A 20,588-nucleotide genomic window follows, 5' to 3' on the forward strand; every position below is an offset into this window, starting at 1 on the left:
GTACGTTAGTTTTTTTTTTCCTTTTTTTTTCTTTTAATGGTCGCACGAGAGAGTTGGGGCTACTGAAAAGGGCGCACATTTTTTAGCCCCATTTTTTTGCTTTTTGATCGCTCTAGAGCTTTATAAGTCGAGAATTTCCACGTAAACTTGCAGGAATTAGTGTTTACTACGATTTTGCTGGAAGCCATCTTGGAAATGGGGCCTAGTCCCTAACGTTTTAGAATATCACAGGTGTCCCGCACGCTCGCCCCAGGCTCTTTGAGACCATTTAGAAAAACGACAGCCATTGATTGATATGTTTTTTAGAAACTTGAGGAAATAAGGAAATGACTTCCCCCTCTCCTACTAGTATTTTAATTTCTTGCTTTTCATCAGAACTCACGTACTCACAAGATAATTAGCATCCTTATCAGTGCAGTTTTGTAAAATGTCACATGCCGCTATCAATTATTAATTACCCCAAAATGTATTACATGCCCTACTAAGCAACAGCTGTTGAAGGAACTGTAATAGTTCAATAAAATGTCTTAGAAACCTTAAACGTTAAAGCTAGTTTTGGAATAGGCATTATAAGGGTGATTTAAAAAAACACATAAAAAAATGTCGTTCCTGTTTGCTTTCCGCTAAGTGCAGAATTTGTGCCTCATGTAACCAAGTAATTGTTTTTGTTTTCATTTTTTTTAATGTAAAACCTCTAGAACCGTGCGAGTTGAGCTTCTCGCCCTTCGATAACAAGAATTGACAAAAAATAGACACCCAACCAACCTATCCATCGAAACTTGTGTTCGGGAAACCCTTTCAATGCATTTTAAAAGTCTCGCAATAGTGCGCGTGATTGGATGAATCATTTTTCTACATGCACAAAGCCTAATTTTGAGATGAGGAAAAAAAAAGAAACAAAATAGAAAATTAAAATTAAAACACCGCCCGTCCTCATTTTCCCGAGGAAGAAATCCTGACAAGAAACTCGGTACCTTGTCGCGAGTATAAGATTAGTGGGGTATTTATCCAAGATCCCAAAAACAAATTATGTCAGTTGACCTATCAGATCATGTTTCTTTGTATCGAGAGCTATTTTGTTTATAATACCGCCAACAAATAATTCGAGGCCAACATAGCAAAATATTAGCCTGTAAAGAAGAGTATTAGAAAAGAATCTCCCGATATACTAACATTTCTAAGTGCTTGTTAAAACAGGAAAAAAACGAAATGACGGAAGTAGAGTCGAGGATGAAAGATCAAGAAATGCGACGATCGAGATGCTGTAGGCCAAGCAAACTCGTTCAAAACATGCTTTTTCGACTAGTGATTTATCTGGTATTCACGTTTATCGGCGCGGCTATTTTTGTATACGTTGAAAACGACCCTCTTGACGAAGACCGATACCGGAAAGAAGTGGAAACCGCAAAGAAAAACATCAATGAGAGTTTGACTGAACTCAGGAATAATGAGGAGTTTATTTGTGCATACCAAAACAAAACAAATGAAGACTTAGTAGAATTCGCAAAGACGGTACTTCAAACTGCCGCGAGGTTGCCGGAAAAACCGGACAAGTGGAAACTTTCACGGGGCCTGCAACTAACGTTCGAGATCTGCACAACTATTGGTAAGCTATCTTATTTAAATACGAGTTCTGTCTGTTATCACCTTTTCTCATAGTTCTTGCAATACTAAAACCGAGCATTTGGAGAGACAAGGAAAACATATATGGGTACTAAGATCATTTCAGTGCTTACCAAGTAATTATATATTTTCCTAAAAGCCTGAAAGTATAACTATGGAGACCGAAGAGAGTTTAGCAAAAATTGACACTTCTTTTTCGCTTTGTTTTGGTATATATCCATTTAAAGCTTTAAAGCATTAAAAGATGCATTGTCATACATATAAGTCAAAAGACCCCCGCTTTGTCAATGCTATTTCTTTTTCAGTATGAAAAACGGTCAGGGACTTAATTTGAATACTCAGCGATCGATCAAAATAAACATTTCTTTAAGTTTCATGATAAACTGGCGATGATGACATACTTTCAGGATCTAAAAAAACTAGTTTGTTTTCGCACTTAATATGCATACAAAATGAATTTGTGGAATCTTAGTATGCTGGTGAATCTAGAAAAAAATAAATTCAAAACCAGCTGTACTATATGTATGTCAACAAATCAGGATGTCATTTAGTCAGGCTGCTTGTTAATAAATTGAGCTGTGTGTAAACGTGGCAAGGACTGGCATTGTAGTTTTTAAAAAAAATGCTTTCTATTTAGAAATTTCCACCTTTCCTACTTCAAAACTAGAATGTTTCACTTGCTTTTTGCAATTTGAAATTTTCTAGTTTGAAACTAAGTATTGATTTTTAACGTGTTAATGGATTAGACCGCGTTACCATAAATTGTACTTTATACATAATTCGGAGAATCATATAACATACTATAACTTATAACATTATTCTATAACATTTAAGAAGAAACTTATAACATATATTATTAACTAACACCCATTCCATTATTATTATAACAAAACATTTAAACTAATATCCATTATGCTTAGCAAGGCACTTGAATCGCCTAGAATCAACGTTCAACCCAATCTGTATTTGTGTCAAAACAAATAGACAGTAAGTTTAGACATGGAAGAAGCGCGGCGTTTGAATCGGGCTTTAGTTACAGAGCTCGCGATATGTAATGCCTGGTGCACACTAGTAACATAACGACATATAGACGCTCGCACTTTTATGTTCAAATGTGAATGCGACTTTTTCAAGTGTGAATGCCTCGACATAAAGACATAGTCCCTACAAAACGACATGGGCATAACGACATAAGAGAAAAAAAAACATATTTTTCTTTCTTTCATGTCATTATGTCGATGTCGATGCGAAGATAGGAGTGCGCGCGCCTATGTAATGTCGTTATGTAACTAGTCTGCACCAGGCATAATAGAGTTCTGGGGCCGGTTCCTGAAAAATCAGATAAATCTATAACTGCTAACTGAGCTTACAGGAACCGGCCCCAAGGAGTATAGCCGGTAATAAGAGCTGTTACTCCTAGGGTACGGCTCGACCCCGCCCAAGACTCAGGCCGGGCGAATTCTCTGCATCTTCTACACCATCATCGGCATCCCCATCTTCCTGATATTCCTCAAGAGTCTGGGGGAGGTACTGAACCGTACTATCACCAAGGCCGTCTCATGGCTAGAGAAGAAGATTCTCAAGCGAGATGAGCTCAAGAACCCCGAACTGAAGGTAATCTTAACATTGGCACACAGTATAATGGCATTGCGCTAAACAGCTAAGAGATTTTCTGGCTTCCTTGGGGGAGGGGGGATACCCCTAGCTCCCGGCCCAGTTGTACATGTCTAAAATCCCCTCTCCCCTATATGACCTGGTACGGCCCTAATAACGTCAAAAAATGATGGCGAGAGCGGCTGTCAGTTGACGAGGACGCGACGATAATCATGGAATGATGTTTATGCTTGTGATGACGATTATAATCATGGGGACGATGGCGATGGATGGCTAATAATAATGATAAGGGTGACGATTGCTGATAATGATGATAGCGATTATGACTGGCAATAATGATGGTGATAATGATTATAGGGATGATGATTTGTAATAATGATGATGATGATGATGATAGCGATGATGATGATTGATAATGACGATGACTATGAAAGCGATGATTGTTGATAATTATAATAATGATAATAGCGATGATGATTGGTAATAATGATGATTACTATGATGGCAATAATGACGATGATGATAATGAAGATGGCGAACACTCCAACGGCTATCCGACAGTAATAGATTCAACATCTTTTTATTCCTTAAGGTTCTCATCGGATTTTCCGTTGCCCTGCTGATAACCGTCCTCGTCACTGCTTCGGACCTCAAGGAACAAGACCTGACTTACGCCGACAAAGTATACGCGGTGATCATCACTTTCACGACGGTTGGGTTCGGGGACATCATGTTAACTTCAGATGTTCAAATAATAATCGGATTATCACTGTTGTCCACGGTGCTTGATGGCATAGGCTGCTACATGGAGAAACTAGACGAAGTGAGACGTAATCGGGGAAAAAATGTGTGTTGTAAGTGCTTCGGTAAGAAGAGGGCGAGCGACGAAGATGATGCGTATGGTATGGATAATGCAGGCAAGGAAATAGAAGAGCCACAAGATCCAGCGAAAGTGGAGGACATAGAAAAGGAGAGACAGACGTAATATTGCATTTTTTGATTTAAAAAAATCGCGAAATGAGAAAACTTGGTATCTTAAAATACCTCAGTCAGCGATGTCTTTGGTTTTCAATAAAAAAATTGAAGGCAAATTATGTATAAGACTATAAAAATGATTAGAATGATTTCTCACACTAGGTATTTTGCTAGTAATCTATTATGTACATTTGATACATACACCTATTCCAATAAACGTTGTCAGTGCAAATGGCGAATGGCAATTACTGCTTATCGGTATAATTATATTTCAAGAAGAAAAAGGATAAGTATCATAATCGTAGAAACTATCCACATTTTCATAGATTTAGTACGAATTGACGAGTTCCATGGTATTTTTGGAAGGCAGAACTGCAATTGACAATTGTCATTTGCCATTTGCACTGACAACATATTTTGGAATAGGGTATTTAGGTACATTTAAACAGGCAAAGCGGGGATGGGTGGATGGGTGCAAGACAGGAAAGATACATCTGTCCTGCCAAGCCTGCAATTTTTAATGTAGTTTTTTTTATTATTTATGTGCACTTTTTACACTTTTTATGTGCACAGTTTTAGCACAAATAAATATATCATTATTATCATTATGCAGCTGTTATGTATTATTGCGCATTACTGTCAATATGCTTATATTCTGATTTTACCCGGTTGTCATCCTTACAAAAGATCTTATTGTATATGGTTTGGTTTTAGAGCCGGTTATTGTCAGTCTTATAAAGAACGAATGCAGATTTTAATTGCAACTTTTGCTTTAGAGGGACAAAGCGAATGTTTTTTTGGTGCGAGTGGAAAATGAAAGTTTTCTATTCTATTCACCCAATTTTCATAGTTGAAACTGGCGGTAACCGAACAGAATTTGTATTTCTGTTAAGTCCAAATTGATTATGTGTACTTTTTCCTCGCATTCGAGTCATACGTGATTTTAATGCAGCCAATTTCTATTATTATCGATGAGGATTATGCATACAAAAGAAACTTGTATGTTTTTGAGTTGTTTGGTGTTTATTGATCGGGATAACATCTGAAGACAATGTATTAAGAGCTTTGAAACAATTCACACGTCTCAAACTAAATATCAATAAAGTTTGTTTAAACACTGTCCAAAAGGTGTAATAGACAAAATAATAATAAGAAATCAATCGAGGGCGATATGTAACTTGGCCACTAACGAATAGACAAAACCCAGAAAGAAAGTGTTTTAACAAGCTGTTGTAAAAAGTTGCTTTTTGCGGGTAATCCTACGATAGTATCCTTCCACTTTTCTTTAGATTTATATCTAAAGTGATAAATAATTGGCTAGATTTCTAGCATCCGTTTCTTGCCAATTATCACGTTGCACTTTCCGTGACCAATTATCAGCTGAACCAATCAGACAAACTTGTTTTCACAAGGGCATGATATACTTCCAGTGATCTTTTTTCATCTTTTCTTACCCCTTATAGCTTTGTATACACTTCAAGGTCATTGAATAACTGACTACCACGCTCTCTGAGCAAGATATGACCGGAAATGGCTTGCTAGTGTGGTTTCTTGTATTAGTTGTTTCTGCGGTTAGGTAAGTTACATTGTTGAACGTTATGTTACTAACTGCTGTGCAGTCTTTTAAAATACAACCTATGCAGTTTTATTTGTAATGGTACTCAAAAACGCTATAATCGGTGAGAATTCTACTAAAATACTTTAATAAGGTGAGAACTTACATCGAATTTCGTAAAGTGGCGTGGCTTTGTTACTATAGTCATTAGGATTTTTTTTGTGCGTCGGCGGAGAGATCAATGAAGAAATATAACGACTGCTTGGAACCTATGCCTTCTCCTTATTTATTCAATGGAGCTTTTTTTACAACGTCTCTCTCCAGGTTTTGTGTAGAAACTATTCATAAGTAGGAAACAAGTAGATATAGCTTGAATTAGGGGAAGAAGGGAAATGAAAATAGGCATTACCTCATTTTACGCGTTAAACCTTTTAATAACCTTATCAAAATTCGAGAACTATTACAAGCACGAATTTTTTGAAGCAAGAAAGTTGACTGTAGTTTGACTAAACTTTTAAATCGCTAACAATGTTGAACTTGGGGTAGTGCCTCCTGAAGATATCATGGGTTATCTTTTGCCAAATGTTAAAGAGTTTTTTATAATTTAAGCTCGAGATGCTATTTGTCTTAACGCAGTTGAAATAAAAGCGATGTTATGACCATAACGCTAGGGACTCCCAAAAGACCAAAGATGTCCAGACCTCGATATTTTATATGCTACGTCACAGCGAGCTTTGCGTGCCGTAACCGTATAACACAGGCCTGGGATTCTGGTTATTGCCTCCCTTTTAATGCGCGGGTACCTCGTCGATACCTGTGTGCTGTACAGTTCGGCGCTAGATAGCGGTGTGTTGGGGCCGAAATCTCCAGCCTAGTCGTAAACTTTAGCTGCCATACGCTGATTCTGCCCATGTCTTCGTTTTTGTTTTGTAGATGCGAGTTCGATTGACGGCAAACGTGTATCTTTTTCTCTTCGGCTTTTATGCCTTTTTCTTTTTCGTTTTGAGTGTGATATTCTTGTGGATACTTATTGTCTGTTATATTACCAGCCTGCGCACCCCCCAGGCAGCACCCCCCTGACGAGACCAGCAGGGGCGCGTTTCTCGAAAAACCGAGAATTCTCGGGCCCGAAAACGTTTTATTCCTTAAATTTGAAAAGCTGGCTAATTCCTTTAAAATTTATGGTATCTAAATGTGTTAAAATATCGTCAAACATCGTATTTTACCACAAAGATTCATGTGAAGGATAATCCCCTTTTTGGTTTTATAGATTTTGATCTTTCCCGAACTTCTCGGGCCCGAAATTCACATGGCTAAAATATTAAGAAAGTTCTTGGACCTCGCAGTCACCCGAGACTTTTCGGGTAACTTTCTGGCTTTAGCAAAACTTCTAAAATAGCCCTATTGAGCGTAATCATTTGGAATACGAACCAAGAGGAAGTTTAAACTGTTTCTAATACATGAAAGCGGTTCTTCAGAAGGAAAACATGCGAAATTTTGAGCAAAAATGCAAAATAAAGTTTTCGGGCCCGAGAATTCTCGGGTGTTTCGAGAGACAGGCGCCAGCCCTCATGATCAATCCATTTTGGTTTTTATGGTGCACTATATTAAAACTTTCTCCGCAGTGCCTTTGACCCAGTCCCGGACAAAGGAGAAAATGTTTGTTCGTACGATAGACACAGGTACGAGTTTGCCATGCGCAGAAACGTGACGTCACTGAAGAGAATAGATATCGTGAGCTGTGGGTTGCCGGGAAGCCCCGACATGCAGTGCGAACAGATCAGGTAAACGATTTGTCGGAATAAAAGCTCATTTTCAATATTGAATTGTACTTTTGAAATTTTACGATAGTACGTAAAAAATGTAGCGGAAAAAAGAAATTAAAAATATTTCTTTGTTACTAGGTATGAAACAACGGTTAGTTGGTTCCCAGTTCGCCGCAGACTTCACTTCCGAGTATTTAACTGTTGCCCAGGGTGGCGTGGGTACGAGAAAGGCAAAGGCTGTAAAGAAGGTAAGGTTTGAAAACGGTTTTTTTTTTCGTTCTTTCATTTCTTTTCAAAATCCTTTTTAACTGTTTGTTTCTTAGGGAGGTTCCTTAAATCTCATTCGATACGACAAACCCTACTCAAGGGGCCCCTTTCCCTACCCTTTGGGCTATAATTTTAGAAAGGGGCACTCGCATGCTTGTTCTGAGAAAGTTTAATAAAATATGAAAAGTGTGCAACAAAACAATATTCCTGATAACTTCATTCAAGTGTGATAAATAGTAATGAATCAATTTCCGTAAAAGGGATTTTATACAAAGAAGTATCTAGTTTATTTATGTAATTACAAGGTTTGATTAATGGTTAAGCCTGTTCGAAACTTAAAAAATACTACTTTCAATCCATTTCCATTCACTTGATTGTATTCATCTGAAAGATCAAAGATAATTTAAAAAAAAAACAAACATGAATAATTATTATTTCAATTATTCCGATTTATTCATGATTGCCACTGTTATTGTTATTATTGGAGATTGCCGAAATAACACTAAACTCACTCTTAACCGTGCAAACCCGCACATTATCATCTCGGCATTTTTATCAAAGCAGTTCTCGCGCTCTCCTGTGTCCCCGATCTCCGCGACGACCTGGGTCCCCAAGGGTGATATTGGTCCCTCGGAAAAATACTTGTTCCGTCCCTGACTTTATTAACTTTTTTCCTTTCTTGAATAAGAGATTCCATGTGAAGTGAGTCTCCCTCAGAAAGCACCCCATCACTGCCGCATCAAGCGAGCCCAGGGCCTCACGGCACGACAAGGGCTGTACAAACTGGGTTCTTTGGCGGGCCTTCCCTTTGCCCTAGGAGACATGGAGGCGATGAAACTGGTCAACATCAGTCTTGCAGACCCGTTCACAAATAGATGGATGAGTCTCTATATTCATATGTTGAGGAAGAACCTTAAGCTGATGACGGAATTTGTTAAAACGGAACGCAAGGTAGAGATGAATCAATCAATGGCCTTTCTATTTACTTAATGGTCTAAAAGAGCCTGGGGCGAGCGCACGGGAACCTGTGGTGCCCCAAAACGTAAAGGTCTGGCCCTATTCAAAATGGCGGCCTGAGCAAAATCCCGGTCTTTCAGACCCCAATGTGAAAGTCTACAAGCCTGTAGTTTTCTAAACCTAGTTTTATTTATTTCCTCATTTTATTTTTCCGAGCCCTTATTTGATTAGGTTATAATCTATTAAAATACAAGTTATTAACAACAATTATTGTTATATAACAGATAGAACAGAGAAAAAGGCACAATAGCAAATACTATAAATATATACCCGATTCCCGGGTTTTTATTGCCAGGGTTAGCTATGACAAGTGCGTAAAGGCTGGTTCTTACTAGGACGCAATCGCAAGTGAGAATCGGCCAATCACAAACACAAGCGCAAGAAAGTTAAGCAGTAGCATTCTCTTGCGCTCACTCTTGCGCTTGCGTTCCAGTGAGAATCAGAAAATCACGTGATCTGCGCTTGCGCTTACGTCCAAGTGAGAACCAACCTTAAGCTGTGGTAAAGCTAACTGAAATTCTCGCTTCGTAGGAGTTCACCACATACAAGGAGTACGAGGACGTATATTACTACTTCTTGAATCAGATACAAGAACCCATGCAGGTATGCATTGAGACAAAATCCTACCATGGACTACAAAACACTCTTTGCGTCAGTATTGACGCAATTTGTAATACCTGGCGCACTTTGTAATACCTGACGCACTTCGTTATACCCGACGCATTTTGTAATACATGAAGCACTTTGTAATAACTGTCGCACTAAGTAATAGCTGACGCACTTTGTAATACCTGACGCACTTTGAAATACATGTCGCACTTTGAAATACCTGACTTACTTTGTAATACCTGTCGCACTTTGAAATCATGTCGCACTTTGAAATACATGTCGCACTTTGTACTACCTGACGCACTTTGAAATACCAGACGCACTTTGTAATACCTGACGCACTTTGAAATGCCTGTCGCACTTTGAAATACCTGTCGCACTTTGTAATACCTGACGCACTTTGAAATACCTGTCGCACTTTAAATACCTGACGCACTTTGTAATACCTGACGCATTTTCAAATACCTGACGCACTTTGTAATACCTGATGCATTTTGTAATACCTGACGCACTTTGTAATACCTGTGTCACTTTGAAATAACTGACGCACTTTGTAATACCTGTCGCACTTTGAAATACGTGTCGCACTTTGAAATAACTGACGCACTATGTAATACCTGACGCACTTTGTAATACCTGACGCACTTTGTTATGCCTGACGCACTTTGAAATACCTGACGCACTTTGAAATACCTGACGCACTTTGTAATACCTGACGCACTTTGTAATACCTGACGCACTTTGTTATACCTGACGCACTTTGTTATACCTGACGCACTTTGTAATACCTGTCGCACTTTGTTATACCTGACGCACTTTGTTATACCTGACGCACTGGGTATACCTGACGCACTTTGTAATACCTGTCGCACTTTGAAATACGTGTCGCACTTTAAATACCTGACGCACTTTGTAATACCTGACGCATTTTCAAATACCTGACGCACTTTGTAATACCTGACGCACTTTGTTATGCCTGACGCACTTTGAAATACCTGACGCACTTTGAAATACCTGACGCACTTTATAATAACTGACGCACTTTGTAATACCTGACGCACTTTGTTATACCTGACGCACTTTGTTATACCTGACGCACTTTGTTATACCTGACGCACTTTGAAATACGTGTCGCACTTTGAAATACGTGTTGCACTTTGAAATAACTGACGCACTTTGTAATACCTGACGCACTTTGTTATACCTGACGCACTTTGTTATACCTGACGCACTTTGTTATACCTGACGCACTTTGAAATACGTGTCGCACTTTGAAATACGTGTCGCACTTTGAAATAACTGACGCACTTTGTAATACCTGACGCACTTTGTTATACCTGACGCACTTTGTTATACCTGACGCACTTTGTAATACCTGACGCACTTTGAAATACGTGTCGCACTTTGAAATACGTGTCGCACTTTGAAATAACTGACGCACTTTGTAATACCTGACGCACTTTGTTATACCTGACGCACTTTGAAATACCTGACGCACTTTGAAATACCTGACGCACTTTGTAATACCTGACGCACTTTGAAATACCTGACGCACTTTGTAATACCTGACGCACTTTGTAATACCTGACGCACTTTAAAATACATGTTTCACTTTGTCATATCATGACCCTCGCCATACTCGCCTTGTTCATTCCCTACCAAACACAGCATCTGCAATTTTTTTTAGTTTGTATTTAATTTGCTATTTAAAGCTGCGGAGGTATTTCCGCTTCCCGTACGACACGTTACCTTTTAAAAGCACCATCAACAATCACACGTGGAGAGAAGATCAAGTGTTTAGCGAGATGAGACTTGCAGGGCTTAACCCCATGTGCCTCACTAAAGTGACCGGTGACCACGGTACGTAAACATAACACCTCGGTAAAGTGACTTGTGTTACCAAGGTACGTAAACAGAACACCTCAGTAATGTGACCGCTAACCATGGTGCGCAAACATAACACCTCATTAAAGTGACCGTCGACCACGGGGAGTAAACATAACACCTCGGTAAAGTGACTTGTGTTACCACGGTACGTAAACATAACACCTCACTAAACTGACCGGTGACCACGGTACATAAACATAACACCTCCGTAAAGTGACCGGTGACCACGGTACGTAAACATACCACGTTAATAAGGTGACCGGTGACCACGGTACGTAAACATAACACCTCACTAAAGTGACCGGTGACCACGGTACGTAAACAGAACACCTTGGTGAAGTGACTGGTGACGGTACGTAAACATAACACCTCGGTGAAGTGACCGGTGACCACGGTACGTAAACATAACACCTCGGTTAACTGATTGGTGACCACGGTACGTAAACATAACACCTCGGTAAAGTGACCGGTGACCACGGTACGTAAACATAACACCTCGGTAAAGTGACCGGTGACCACGGTGCGTAAACATAACACCTCGGTGAAGTGACCGGTGACCACGGTACGTAAACATAACTCCTTGATAAAGTGACTGGTGACTATGGTTCGTTACATAACACCTAAGTGACCGCTGACCACGGTACGTAAACATAACACCTAGGTATGGTGACCGCTGACCACGGTACGTTAACATAACTCCTTGATAAAGTTACCGCTGACCACGGTACGTTTACTTAACATCTTTATATTGTGACCGATGACCACGATGAGTAGATATAACAATATAACACCTTGGTGAATTGACCGGTGACCATGAGTTTTAAAGACCCGTTATAAGTTTTAAAAGACCAGTTATAAGGGACTTTGAACATAGTTTGTGGTAACTGACTCGCGTACACGCTAGTTACTAGCAGCCCCCCCCCCCCCCTCCACACACAATGTTTGTGGTATCCGTTGTCTAATCCTCGTCTGTAGAATCAAACGGAGTGAAATGGTCAGAACTAAGAAGACGCCTGAACCCGCAGTTCGATTGGGAAAAGATGCTACAAGTCGCGGCGAGTCGATCTGCGCCGGTCTCTATGGTTAGTGGGTTGTTCTATTTTCTTTTAATTTCCAAGAGAAATTAATCGTTGGAAGTCTTCGTTAGTATATATTTGCAGTACGCATGCGCACTTCTCTTCCGCCATACCACAGGAATACACTTATTTCAACTAAGGTTGCTCCCGCGGGCCGCAAATCAATGTATCGCAGCCCGCAGTGGTTTATGGGTAACGTATAAATGGCTGAATCCTGGTCTTTGAACGCCGTGTGATGTTTAAAGGCAATAAACAAGATTGCTAAAGCTTTCTAAACCTGTCTTTATTTTTATTAACGCTTATGTTTTATACCCAAGAAGCATTGCGTGTTACGACTCATAGATTCTCCGAATGCAAACTTGTTTGTAGCCTGCTAGCCGGCTCTCATTTGGGTTTATTCGGAAATATTTTGTTTTCGAACATTGGGAATTCTGTGGCTCGTGTGAGGCCGAGGTGCGTCGGGGCGATTCACAAAATTCCCAATTCCCAAAAACATATCCGAATGAACCCGAATGAGAGCCGGCTCGCAGGCTACGTTATTTGAAATATGGTGCCATTACATCCATAGATCATCAACGATGGGTCAGTGTTCGTGTGCCAATTCCCCGAGTTCGATAACTTACCCACCGTCCCTGATATCATGGAACCCAGATCATTTCGGCGAATGTGGAAGCCGAAGTCGCCGATAGCGCTATTCATGTCCCGACCAGGGAGGGGTGGGGAGGCACAGGTTGTACCATTGGCTATACAGCTGGACAGTGTACCAGGTAAAGGCCTTAATATAAATCTTTGAAAATTACAAAGGAAAAGACATGTTAACAATTATATGATTTCACAGACCAAGTGGAATACAAAAAAGAACCTTGTCTGCATTTATTTTCCTTTTATTCAAGGAAAACAAAATAAGACAATAGTTACTTCATCTTTATCATCACTGGTAAGTATTTTTCACCAAACAGTCGTAAAAGCACTCAAATCAACGTGCGAAAGTCACACTTCCACGTCAAATTCCACACACCCCTTTTGCGTCCTGCAAGCGGTCCCCCCCTTCCTCCCCCCCCCCCCCCCCCCCGTGATCGATCGTACTGACCTAAGTATCAGTAAATTATGTTTAATATTAATAGTTTCGTTTGATCGTAGTTTTGTAAAAAGGTCGCTGACGACCTTATGAGCGTACTAAAAGTCGAATAGACCACACACAGGTCTGGGACATGGGGACATGCTCCCCTGGGAAGTTTATTATAATATGTGTTTAGACCTCAGACAAGTCATGATAGGAGATCTATCGCGTGCTCTGAAAAAAACGGATCCTCAAGCATGCAAACACGTGTAAATAAAGTCTACTATAATAATTAATTTTCTATCTAGATTCTCCGGTATACACCCCTGAAGACGGTGACCTGTGGACTTTAGCAAAAGAGTCATTTGAAGTAACGGACTACGCTTATGTAGAAATGGTGGAACATCTACTCAAAACTCACCTAATGATGGAGCCCTTCTGCGTGACGATAAAACGCCATCTTGCGACCGACCACCCACTGCAACAAATCCTAAGATATCACTGCAGGTTAGTACTATTCGGGGGTAACTCGGCACTATTCGTGAGCGAGTCGATACTATTCGAGAATGACATGGTATTATCCAGGAGTGACTCTCCACTTTTCGGGAATGACTCGGTATTACCCAGGAGTTACTCGGCACCTTTCGGGAGTAATTCTCTATTATCCAGCAGTGACTTGATGCTTTTCGGAAGTGATTCGGTACTATTCGGGAGTGACCCGGTAATATTCGGTGGTGACTCGGTACTATTTGGGAATGACTCGGTATTATCCAGGAGTGACTCGGCACCTTTTCGGGAATGACTCGGTATTACCCAGGAATGACTCGGCACTTTTTGGGAGTAATTCTGTATTATCCAACAGTGACTCGATGCTTTTCGGGAGTGACCGAGTACTATTCGGGAGTGACTCGGTATTATCCAGCAGTAACCCGGTACTATTCGGGGATGACTCGGTACTATCCCTGGATAGTCACTCTGTTCTATTCGGGATTTTAAGGAAATTAGCTAATCAAGATGTGTGAAACAGTGAAATGTCAATTAGTATGATAATGCTTGTCGTTTTGTTTTATATTTTTAATTTTTAGGAATATCAGCCACTTGCTATAAAAACTGTCGTGCTCGGTCATTTCCTTATTATTTATTACATACCATATTTGGAAGTCCGCTTCAATCAGTTTTTCCCCTTTTTATCGCTCTAGAACTTTTTTAGTCGAGAATTTCCACGTAAACTTGCAGGAATTCGTGTTTACTACGATTTTGCTGGCAGCCATCTTGGAAATGGAGCCTAGTCCCTAACGTTTTAGAATATCACAAGTCTCCCTGCGCTCGCCCCAGGCTCTTTTATACCATTTAGAAAAACAACAGCCATTGGTTGATTGTGGGGGATTCCTGTGGAAGATGACGTAACGTCCAACGACACTGTCCCTTTCCCCGAACTTCAGGTTGGCTCTCCACGGGAAACTCAAACAAAACGCCAGCGACTAGGCTGAATATGGGACTTCTGCTAAAAGATCACGTGACTGTTTGAGTGGCAAACTAGCGCGCGCTCAGGCTTTTAGCGGCAATTTTTTTTTCTGAAAGGGTTTAGTTTTATTTAAAAATTTTATTTTTTTTTGGTCGTTCTCTGGTGTGACTGGCGCAGTCATTTCTGATTTTTTTGTTTAATTATTTTGTTTTGAAATTGCCATCAAGAAAGGTCTCGTGATCTCTTAGCGCTATTCTCATCCTTGCAATATTTGGACTCCTGGTTGTGTTCCCATATGAAGAAACCGTTGTCGTTTTAGTTTTTTTTTTTCAGAGGCTATCTCCATTGACTAAAGATGGTCACAGTCACTGTTTTTCTCTTCTGAATACAATTCAAAAAGTTTGCGCACCTGCGGTACGGCAGCCCTAAAAATGACAAGAATCGTGCAGGTTTTCCAAATAAGGAATATATTATTATCCTTATATGGAAGTGACCACGTCTGGGAAAAACGACAACTTTTGGCTAAATTTGCTTGATATGTCGTATCCAGGGGGTTGTTGCCCACGAACAAGATCGGTTTGCCCAAGCTTGTAGACGACAAGGCGTACATGCACCAGCTCTTTGCTATCGGTAATTCAGGAGCGGTGCAACTCCTCGTGCGGGCGTACATGACGATGACGTGGAAAGACACAGACTTCCGGGGGAAGATAAGGGTAAGGGGTGTGTCTAAAAGACGGGTCTAAAGGGGTGTGTCTGATGGAGCGTTTCACGTAAGCTAATATAAGACGAGATGGAGAAACTGAGGGAGGGTGGGGGAGGGTGATTTGACCTGTACCAGTTATCCCATGACTCGTTTCACAGGCCAGAGGCATGGACGATACAGACAATGTACCTTACTTTCCGTATCGCGACGATGGCGAGCTGATCTACGCGGCTATCGAGAAATTTGTCGGCGGTTATCTCAATCAGTAAGTCTACAAGGTGAACAAGTTCATTTTATGGGATATGAACAATATACACCCATTTCAAATATGGTTGCACTCAGAGAATCCAAGTGTCGTAACCCGCAGTGCTTCATGGGTATCAAATAAATAAGCAAATTAGCGTAAATAAAAACAGAACCTGTAGCATTATTATGTGTGTTCCTGTGAACATACGAGTATTCATGGGATTAAAGCAAATTTGTTTGAACATCATAAATACCTCTTTCAAAACTTTTTTCTTTTATAAAAAATACTACAGGTTTTAAATAATCAATCAGGTTTTAAGTTGGTGCTATTCTGTCGCCTCAGGCTGTGTTTTTAAGTGAATGTTTCAATATTGTTTAAAGTGGGTTGTTAATAATCAGAACTGTGATGAACGTTTTGTTTTGTGTACTCCTTCAAACTGATTTAAAAGTTTTAAGTGAATGTTTCAATATTGTTTAAAGTGGGTTGTTAATAATCAGAACTGTGATGAACGTTTTGTTTTGTGTACTCCTTCAAACTGATTTAAAAGTTTAGGTGCCCAGATTAGAAGTCAGTATTTTATCATTTATAAATGATCAGTATTTATACCTCATAGCGCCAAGGTTAGTTGTTGAGGGCCATTTTCTTGGTTTCTTTGGAGAAGACTGAAGGATTTTCTTTTTCTCACACATGGGTTTTCGAGTGCAACCTTCTTTTTTAATTAGGTGTAGACAGGGGCTCATAAGTAGGTGCAATCATCTGTATTATATAAGTGCCACGGCGTTTCCGAGGATCAGGCTATTTTTAGACGCGCGCGCACGAACGGGCCAATCAGTTACGTTGACGTTGGTCGCGCGCGTCTACGCGAGTGACGTGAGGCTGCACGCGCAAATTGCAGTTATAAAGAATATTTTTTTTATCCATAATCCGTCGGTTTTGTCTGTTTACCAATAGAATTGCAAGCTAGAATTGAAAGTCGTAGGTAGGGTTGGATTCATATAAAAGAATAGAGCAACAAAAGTCAAAGTACCGAAAAGAGAACATAGCTTTTTGTCTGAGACTGCGCGTGCAGTTGAGCTCAGCCAAAAGGTCAACATAAATGTCGAATCTGATTGGCTCATCCGCGCGTCTAAAAATAGCCTGATCCTAGGAAACGCCGTGACACATTTATAATACCAGAATGTGGAGAAGTTGATTGCCCCTACTTATGAGCCCCTGGTGTAGACTCATATGCAGCTAACAATACAACAATTTCGTTTAATTGTGTGCATGTTAATTTGAAAGGTTTTGTACTAGGTTCAGGAAAATTCTATATCTTAATTTTTTTTAGTTACTATGGCAACGATAGAGACGTCGAAGATGACCATGAGCTGCAGGCGATGGCGAATGAGATGTCCGCATCCGGGAGGGGCGTGGACGGGGGAAAAGGCAAGGTGGGTGCGCTCAGAAAGTCTTTGGACTCCTGTGTTGTGGGTAAGATACGCGGAGAACAGTTTGCCTCTTTGTATTTTACCCTTATATTAGCATAGCCATTACGCCTCCTTTTCTTGAATAAGTTCTCTTTACTTGTAGAATGAGTTTGTTATCAAAACATGATTACCGATTTTTCTTCCATCCTAGAATATCGTTTTATCGAATAATTCTTATAACAATTTTTTGATATAGCGATATATCTCTTGCCATATCGTTATACCGAGACTGACTCTAACGAAAATAATATTTTGCGTTTTTCCGCATGGAAACATTTGATAGAATTAACTTGTATAAACATGTTTTTAGTTATTATTCAAACCTTTTCATTGACAATCTATTCTTAGCTTCGCGGTTTCCCCGCGCATATCTCAAGCATTGCAGAGCTCCAGGCGGTCCTTACTCGTCTAATATGGACCAGCAGTGGGCAGCACGCCGCGGTTAACTACGCCATAAGCGCATATGGCGCCTACACTCCAAGCATGCCGACAAAGATTTACGACGACCAACGTATCGCTAACGACAAGTTTGACATCAAACGACTTCCAAACGCCAATTTAGCAGCGGTAAAAAGACCATGTTTTTATTAGATCAGGGACGGTAAGGGGGGGGGGGGGGTCCCTGCCCCTTTCACGAGTTTCCAAAACTTGAAATCACGTTCCAATTGATAAACTGACGACAAGGATTTGTCTTTACTCGGAAATCACGATTTACGATTTTTTAGACCATAGATCACGATTCACGCTGATCCAATTTCGCCATTTACGAATCACGGCGAAAGCAGCAATCACGGATGACGTATTTCTATTTGTCCTTTTCACGATTCACGATAAACACAAAAGCCCGTTCACAAATCACGAAAATAACCCTTACCAACCCTGTTAGATGCAACCAAAAAGGGAGATATAGGGAGATGGAAAAACTAAGGGAGGGAGGGAAGAGGGGAGATAGATAAGGCATGGGAGGGGGGCTGAGGAATACATAGGGGGGACTGGGGGAGGGAGGAGAAAGGGAACGGAAAAATGCAATAAAGGGAAGTGGAGAGGTTCATGGAAAAACGAAGGGAGGGTGGGAGACGAGGATGGAGAAATGAGAAGTGATAAATCTTAAGACTTTGGAAAGAAGGGAGGAGGAAAGTGTAGAGGTAACGATAGGCGTAGACGGCGGTGCTACTGTGTGGTGATGGTAATGGTAATGATGGTTATGTTGATGTGGTGGTGGTAATAGTGATGATGATGGTGATAGTGATGTTGATGGTAATTATGGTGATGGTAATAAGGATATTTTTGTTGATGTTGAAGGTGGTGATGATGATGGTGGTGGTGGTGATTGTGGTGATGGTGGTGATGATGATGGTGGTGGTGGTGGTGGTGGTGATGGTGATAATAGTGTGGTGATGGTGGTGGTGATGGTGATAATAGTGATGGTGATGGTGGTGGTGGTGGTGGTGGTGGTGGTGGTGGTGATGGTGATAATAGTGATGGTGATGGTGATGATTGTGGTGGTGGTGATGATGATGGTGGTGGTGATGGTGGTGGTGATGGTGATAATAGTGATGGTGGTGATGTTGGTGGCGGTGGTGGTGGTGGTGGTGATGATGATGATGGTGATGGTGGTGGTGGTGATGGTGATGGTGATAATAGTGATGGTGATGGTGGTGATGGTGATGATGATGGTGGTGGAGATAATAGTGATGGTGATGATGATGGTGGTGGAGATAATAGTGATGGTGATGGTGGTGATTGTGGTGGTGGTGATGGTGGTGATGATGATGGTGGTGATGGTGGTGGTGATGATGATGGTGATGGTGGTGATTGTGGTGATGGTGATGATGATGGTGGTGGTGATAATAGTGATGGTGATGGTGGTGATTGTGGTGGTGGTGATGGTGGTGATGATGATGGTGGTGGTGATGATGGTGGTGTTGGTGATGGTGATGATGATGGTGGTGGTGGTGATGGTGGTGGTGATAGTGATAATAGTGATGGTGATTGTGGTGATGATGATGATGGTGATGATGATGATGGTGGTGATAATAGTGATGGTGGCAGATAATGATATTCTAAAGGCCTAAATGCACTCATCCACCCTTTTGTAGGTACAAGCTGGTGTCGCTATGAGTCTTGGGTCCCTTCACCTCGATGACTTGTTCGACTACGGCACGGGTCTCCGTGACAAACCGGCACGTGATCTCGTCCAAGAAGCTTTCAAATATCTGACGGAAGTGATTAGACCTGCCATGGACGCGCGCAACCGGAAGCGACTACAAGACGGCCATCTGACCTACCCTTTTCTAACCCCAGGATGGGTCCCTAATAGCATATGTACCTAGACAGGGGCCGTGATGCGGTGGTTAATAGAGGACCTTTACTCTCAAAGTCCATAGTATGGTTGTTGTTTTATTTAGAAGTCTATTTCTCATTGGCCAAGAAGCTAAATTGTGAAGAAAATCTTAATAAAAGTTATCATTCGACACGGGATGCCATGTATCTCTATTTTCTTTACAGCGGGGAGGGAGGGGTGGGGATGCCATGTATCTCTATTTTCTTTACAGCGGGGAGGGAGGGGTGGGGATGCCCAATGTCAATGGGGGATAGTAAAAATAAAATAAAATATCGTTACATTTCGATTTCTGATTTACAAAGACACAAAAGCCTACTTCGAAGGTAGTTTCTTCAATAAATACACATCAATTAAGGCCTGGCTCAACTAGGCGACATGTCGAGCGCGACATATAGCGTGCGACATGTATCCTAGTTTAACCACCCAAGGAGTCATTATAGCGCGCCCAATTTTGTAGAAGCGACAAAAAATGTTCCTCGGATAGTTGAGAAACATATTCGTGTCGCGCTCTACAAAATTTGTCGCGCCCTACATGTTTTTGGTGTTAGCTAAACTAGGAAACATTTAGGAGACATGTCGCCTAGTTTATTAGCCAGGCCTTTAGGGAGTTTTAGGGAATGAGACTCCCCCATTCTCTGGGCGTTTTGTTATAAAACGCAGCAATAAAGATTTACAGGGGCATGCACGCAAGAGGAAAAGTATGGTGCATTTTTGGACATAATACTTTTCCTTGGCAGCCCAAAGAGCGGACCATTAGAGAAGTGAAGGGGGGGGGGGGGGTAGGGAACAAAAAAAAATTATACACGATGGAAATCCATGACAAAGACATGCATGCAGCTCAAACCAGACAGAAATATGCATACAACAATTAAAAAAAATGCCCGTCTTGGAGACAAGAAAAAAAAAATGCACGA

The 20,588-nt window shown here is 40.9% G+C and overlaps 2 protein-coding genes across 2 annotated transcripts; both read left to right on the plus strand.

The window, feature by feature from the left end:
- The first annotated feature begins 243 nt into the window (after window positions 1-243).
- Window positions 244-5,332, plus strand: LOC5514193 (potassium channel subfamily K member 9). The gene is made up of 3 exons (XM_001634306.3): window positions 244-1,606; window positions 3,044-3,237; window positions 3,830-5,332. The coding sequence occupies exons 1-3, from the start codon at window positions 1,210-1,212 to the stop codon at window positions 4,220-4,222; spliced, it is 984 nt and encodes a 327-aa protein (XP_001634356.2). The 5' UTR covers window positions 244-1,209; the 3' UTR covers window positions 4,223-5,332.
- Window positions 5,333-5,618: 286 nt separating this feature from the next.
- Window positions 5,619-19,811, plus strand: LOC5514194 (polyunsaturated fatty acid 5-lipoxygenase). The gene is made up of 14 exons (XM_048728045.1): window positions 5,619-5,788; window positions 7,393-7,551; window positions 7,672-7,781; window positions 8,489-8,751; window positions 9,349-9,420; window positions 11,139-11,286; window positions 12,289-12,395; window positions 12,958-13,156; window positions 13,758-13,956; window positions 15,465-15,627; window positions 15,776-15,882; window positions 17,192-17,294; window positions 17,679-17,897; window positions 19,430-19,811. The coding sequence occupies exons 1-14, from the start codon at window positions 5,733-5,735 to the stop codon at window positions 19,661-19,663; spliced, it is 2,139 nt and encodes a 712-aa protein (XP_048584002.1). The 5' UTR covers window positions 5,619-5,732; the 3' UTR covers window positions 19,664-19,811.
- Window positions 19,812-20,588: the final 777 nt, after the last annotated feature.

The sequence above is a fragment of the Nematostella vectensis genome, chromosome 5 (assembly GCF_932526225.1).
Source record: "Nematostella vectensis chromosome 5, jaNemVect1.1, whole genome shotgun sequence".
Lineage (NCBI taxonomy): Eukaryota > Metazoa > Cnidaria > Anthozoa > Actiniaria > Edwardsiidae > Nematostella > Nematostella vectensis.

What these genes read in the sequence shown, in the direction of transcription:
- LOC5514193 (XM_001634306.3), top strand. Translation starts at nt 1,210, where the DNA reads ATGACGGAAGTAGAGTCGAGGATGAAAGATCAAGAAATGCGACGATCG. An exon ending in CGAGATCTGCACAACTATTG is followed by an intron (nt 1,607 to 3,043) that starts GTAAGCTATCTT and finishes TGTTACTCCTAG; the next exon opens with GGTACGGCTCGACCCCGCCC. An exon ending in TCAAGAACCCCGAACTGAAG is followed by an intron (nt 3,238 to 3,829) that starts GTAATCTTAACA and finishes TTATTCCTTAAG; the next exon opens with GTTCTCATCGGATTTTCCGT.
- LOC5514194 (XM_048728045.1), top strand. Translation starts at nt 5,733, where the DNA reads ATGACCGGAAATGGCTTGCTAGTGTGGTTTCTTGTATTAGTTGTTTCT. An exon ending in TGGACGGGGGAAAAGGCAAG is followed by an intron (nt 17,295 to 17,678) that starts GTGGGTGCGCTC and finishes ATCTATTCTTAG; the next exon opens with CTTCGCGGTTTCCCCGCGCA. An exon ending in CAAACGCCAATTTAGCAGCG is followed by an intron (nt 17,898 to 19,429) that starts GTAAAAAGACCA and finishes ACCCTTTTGTAG; the next exon opens with GTACAAGCTGGTGTCGCTAT.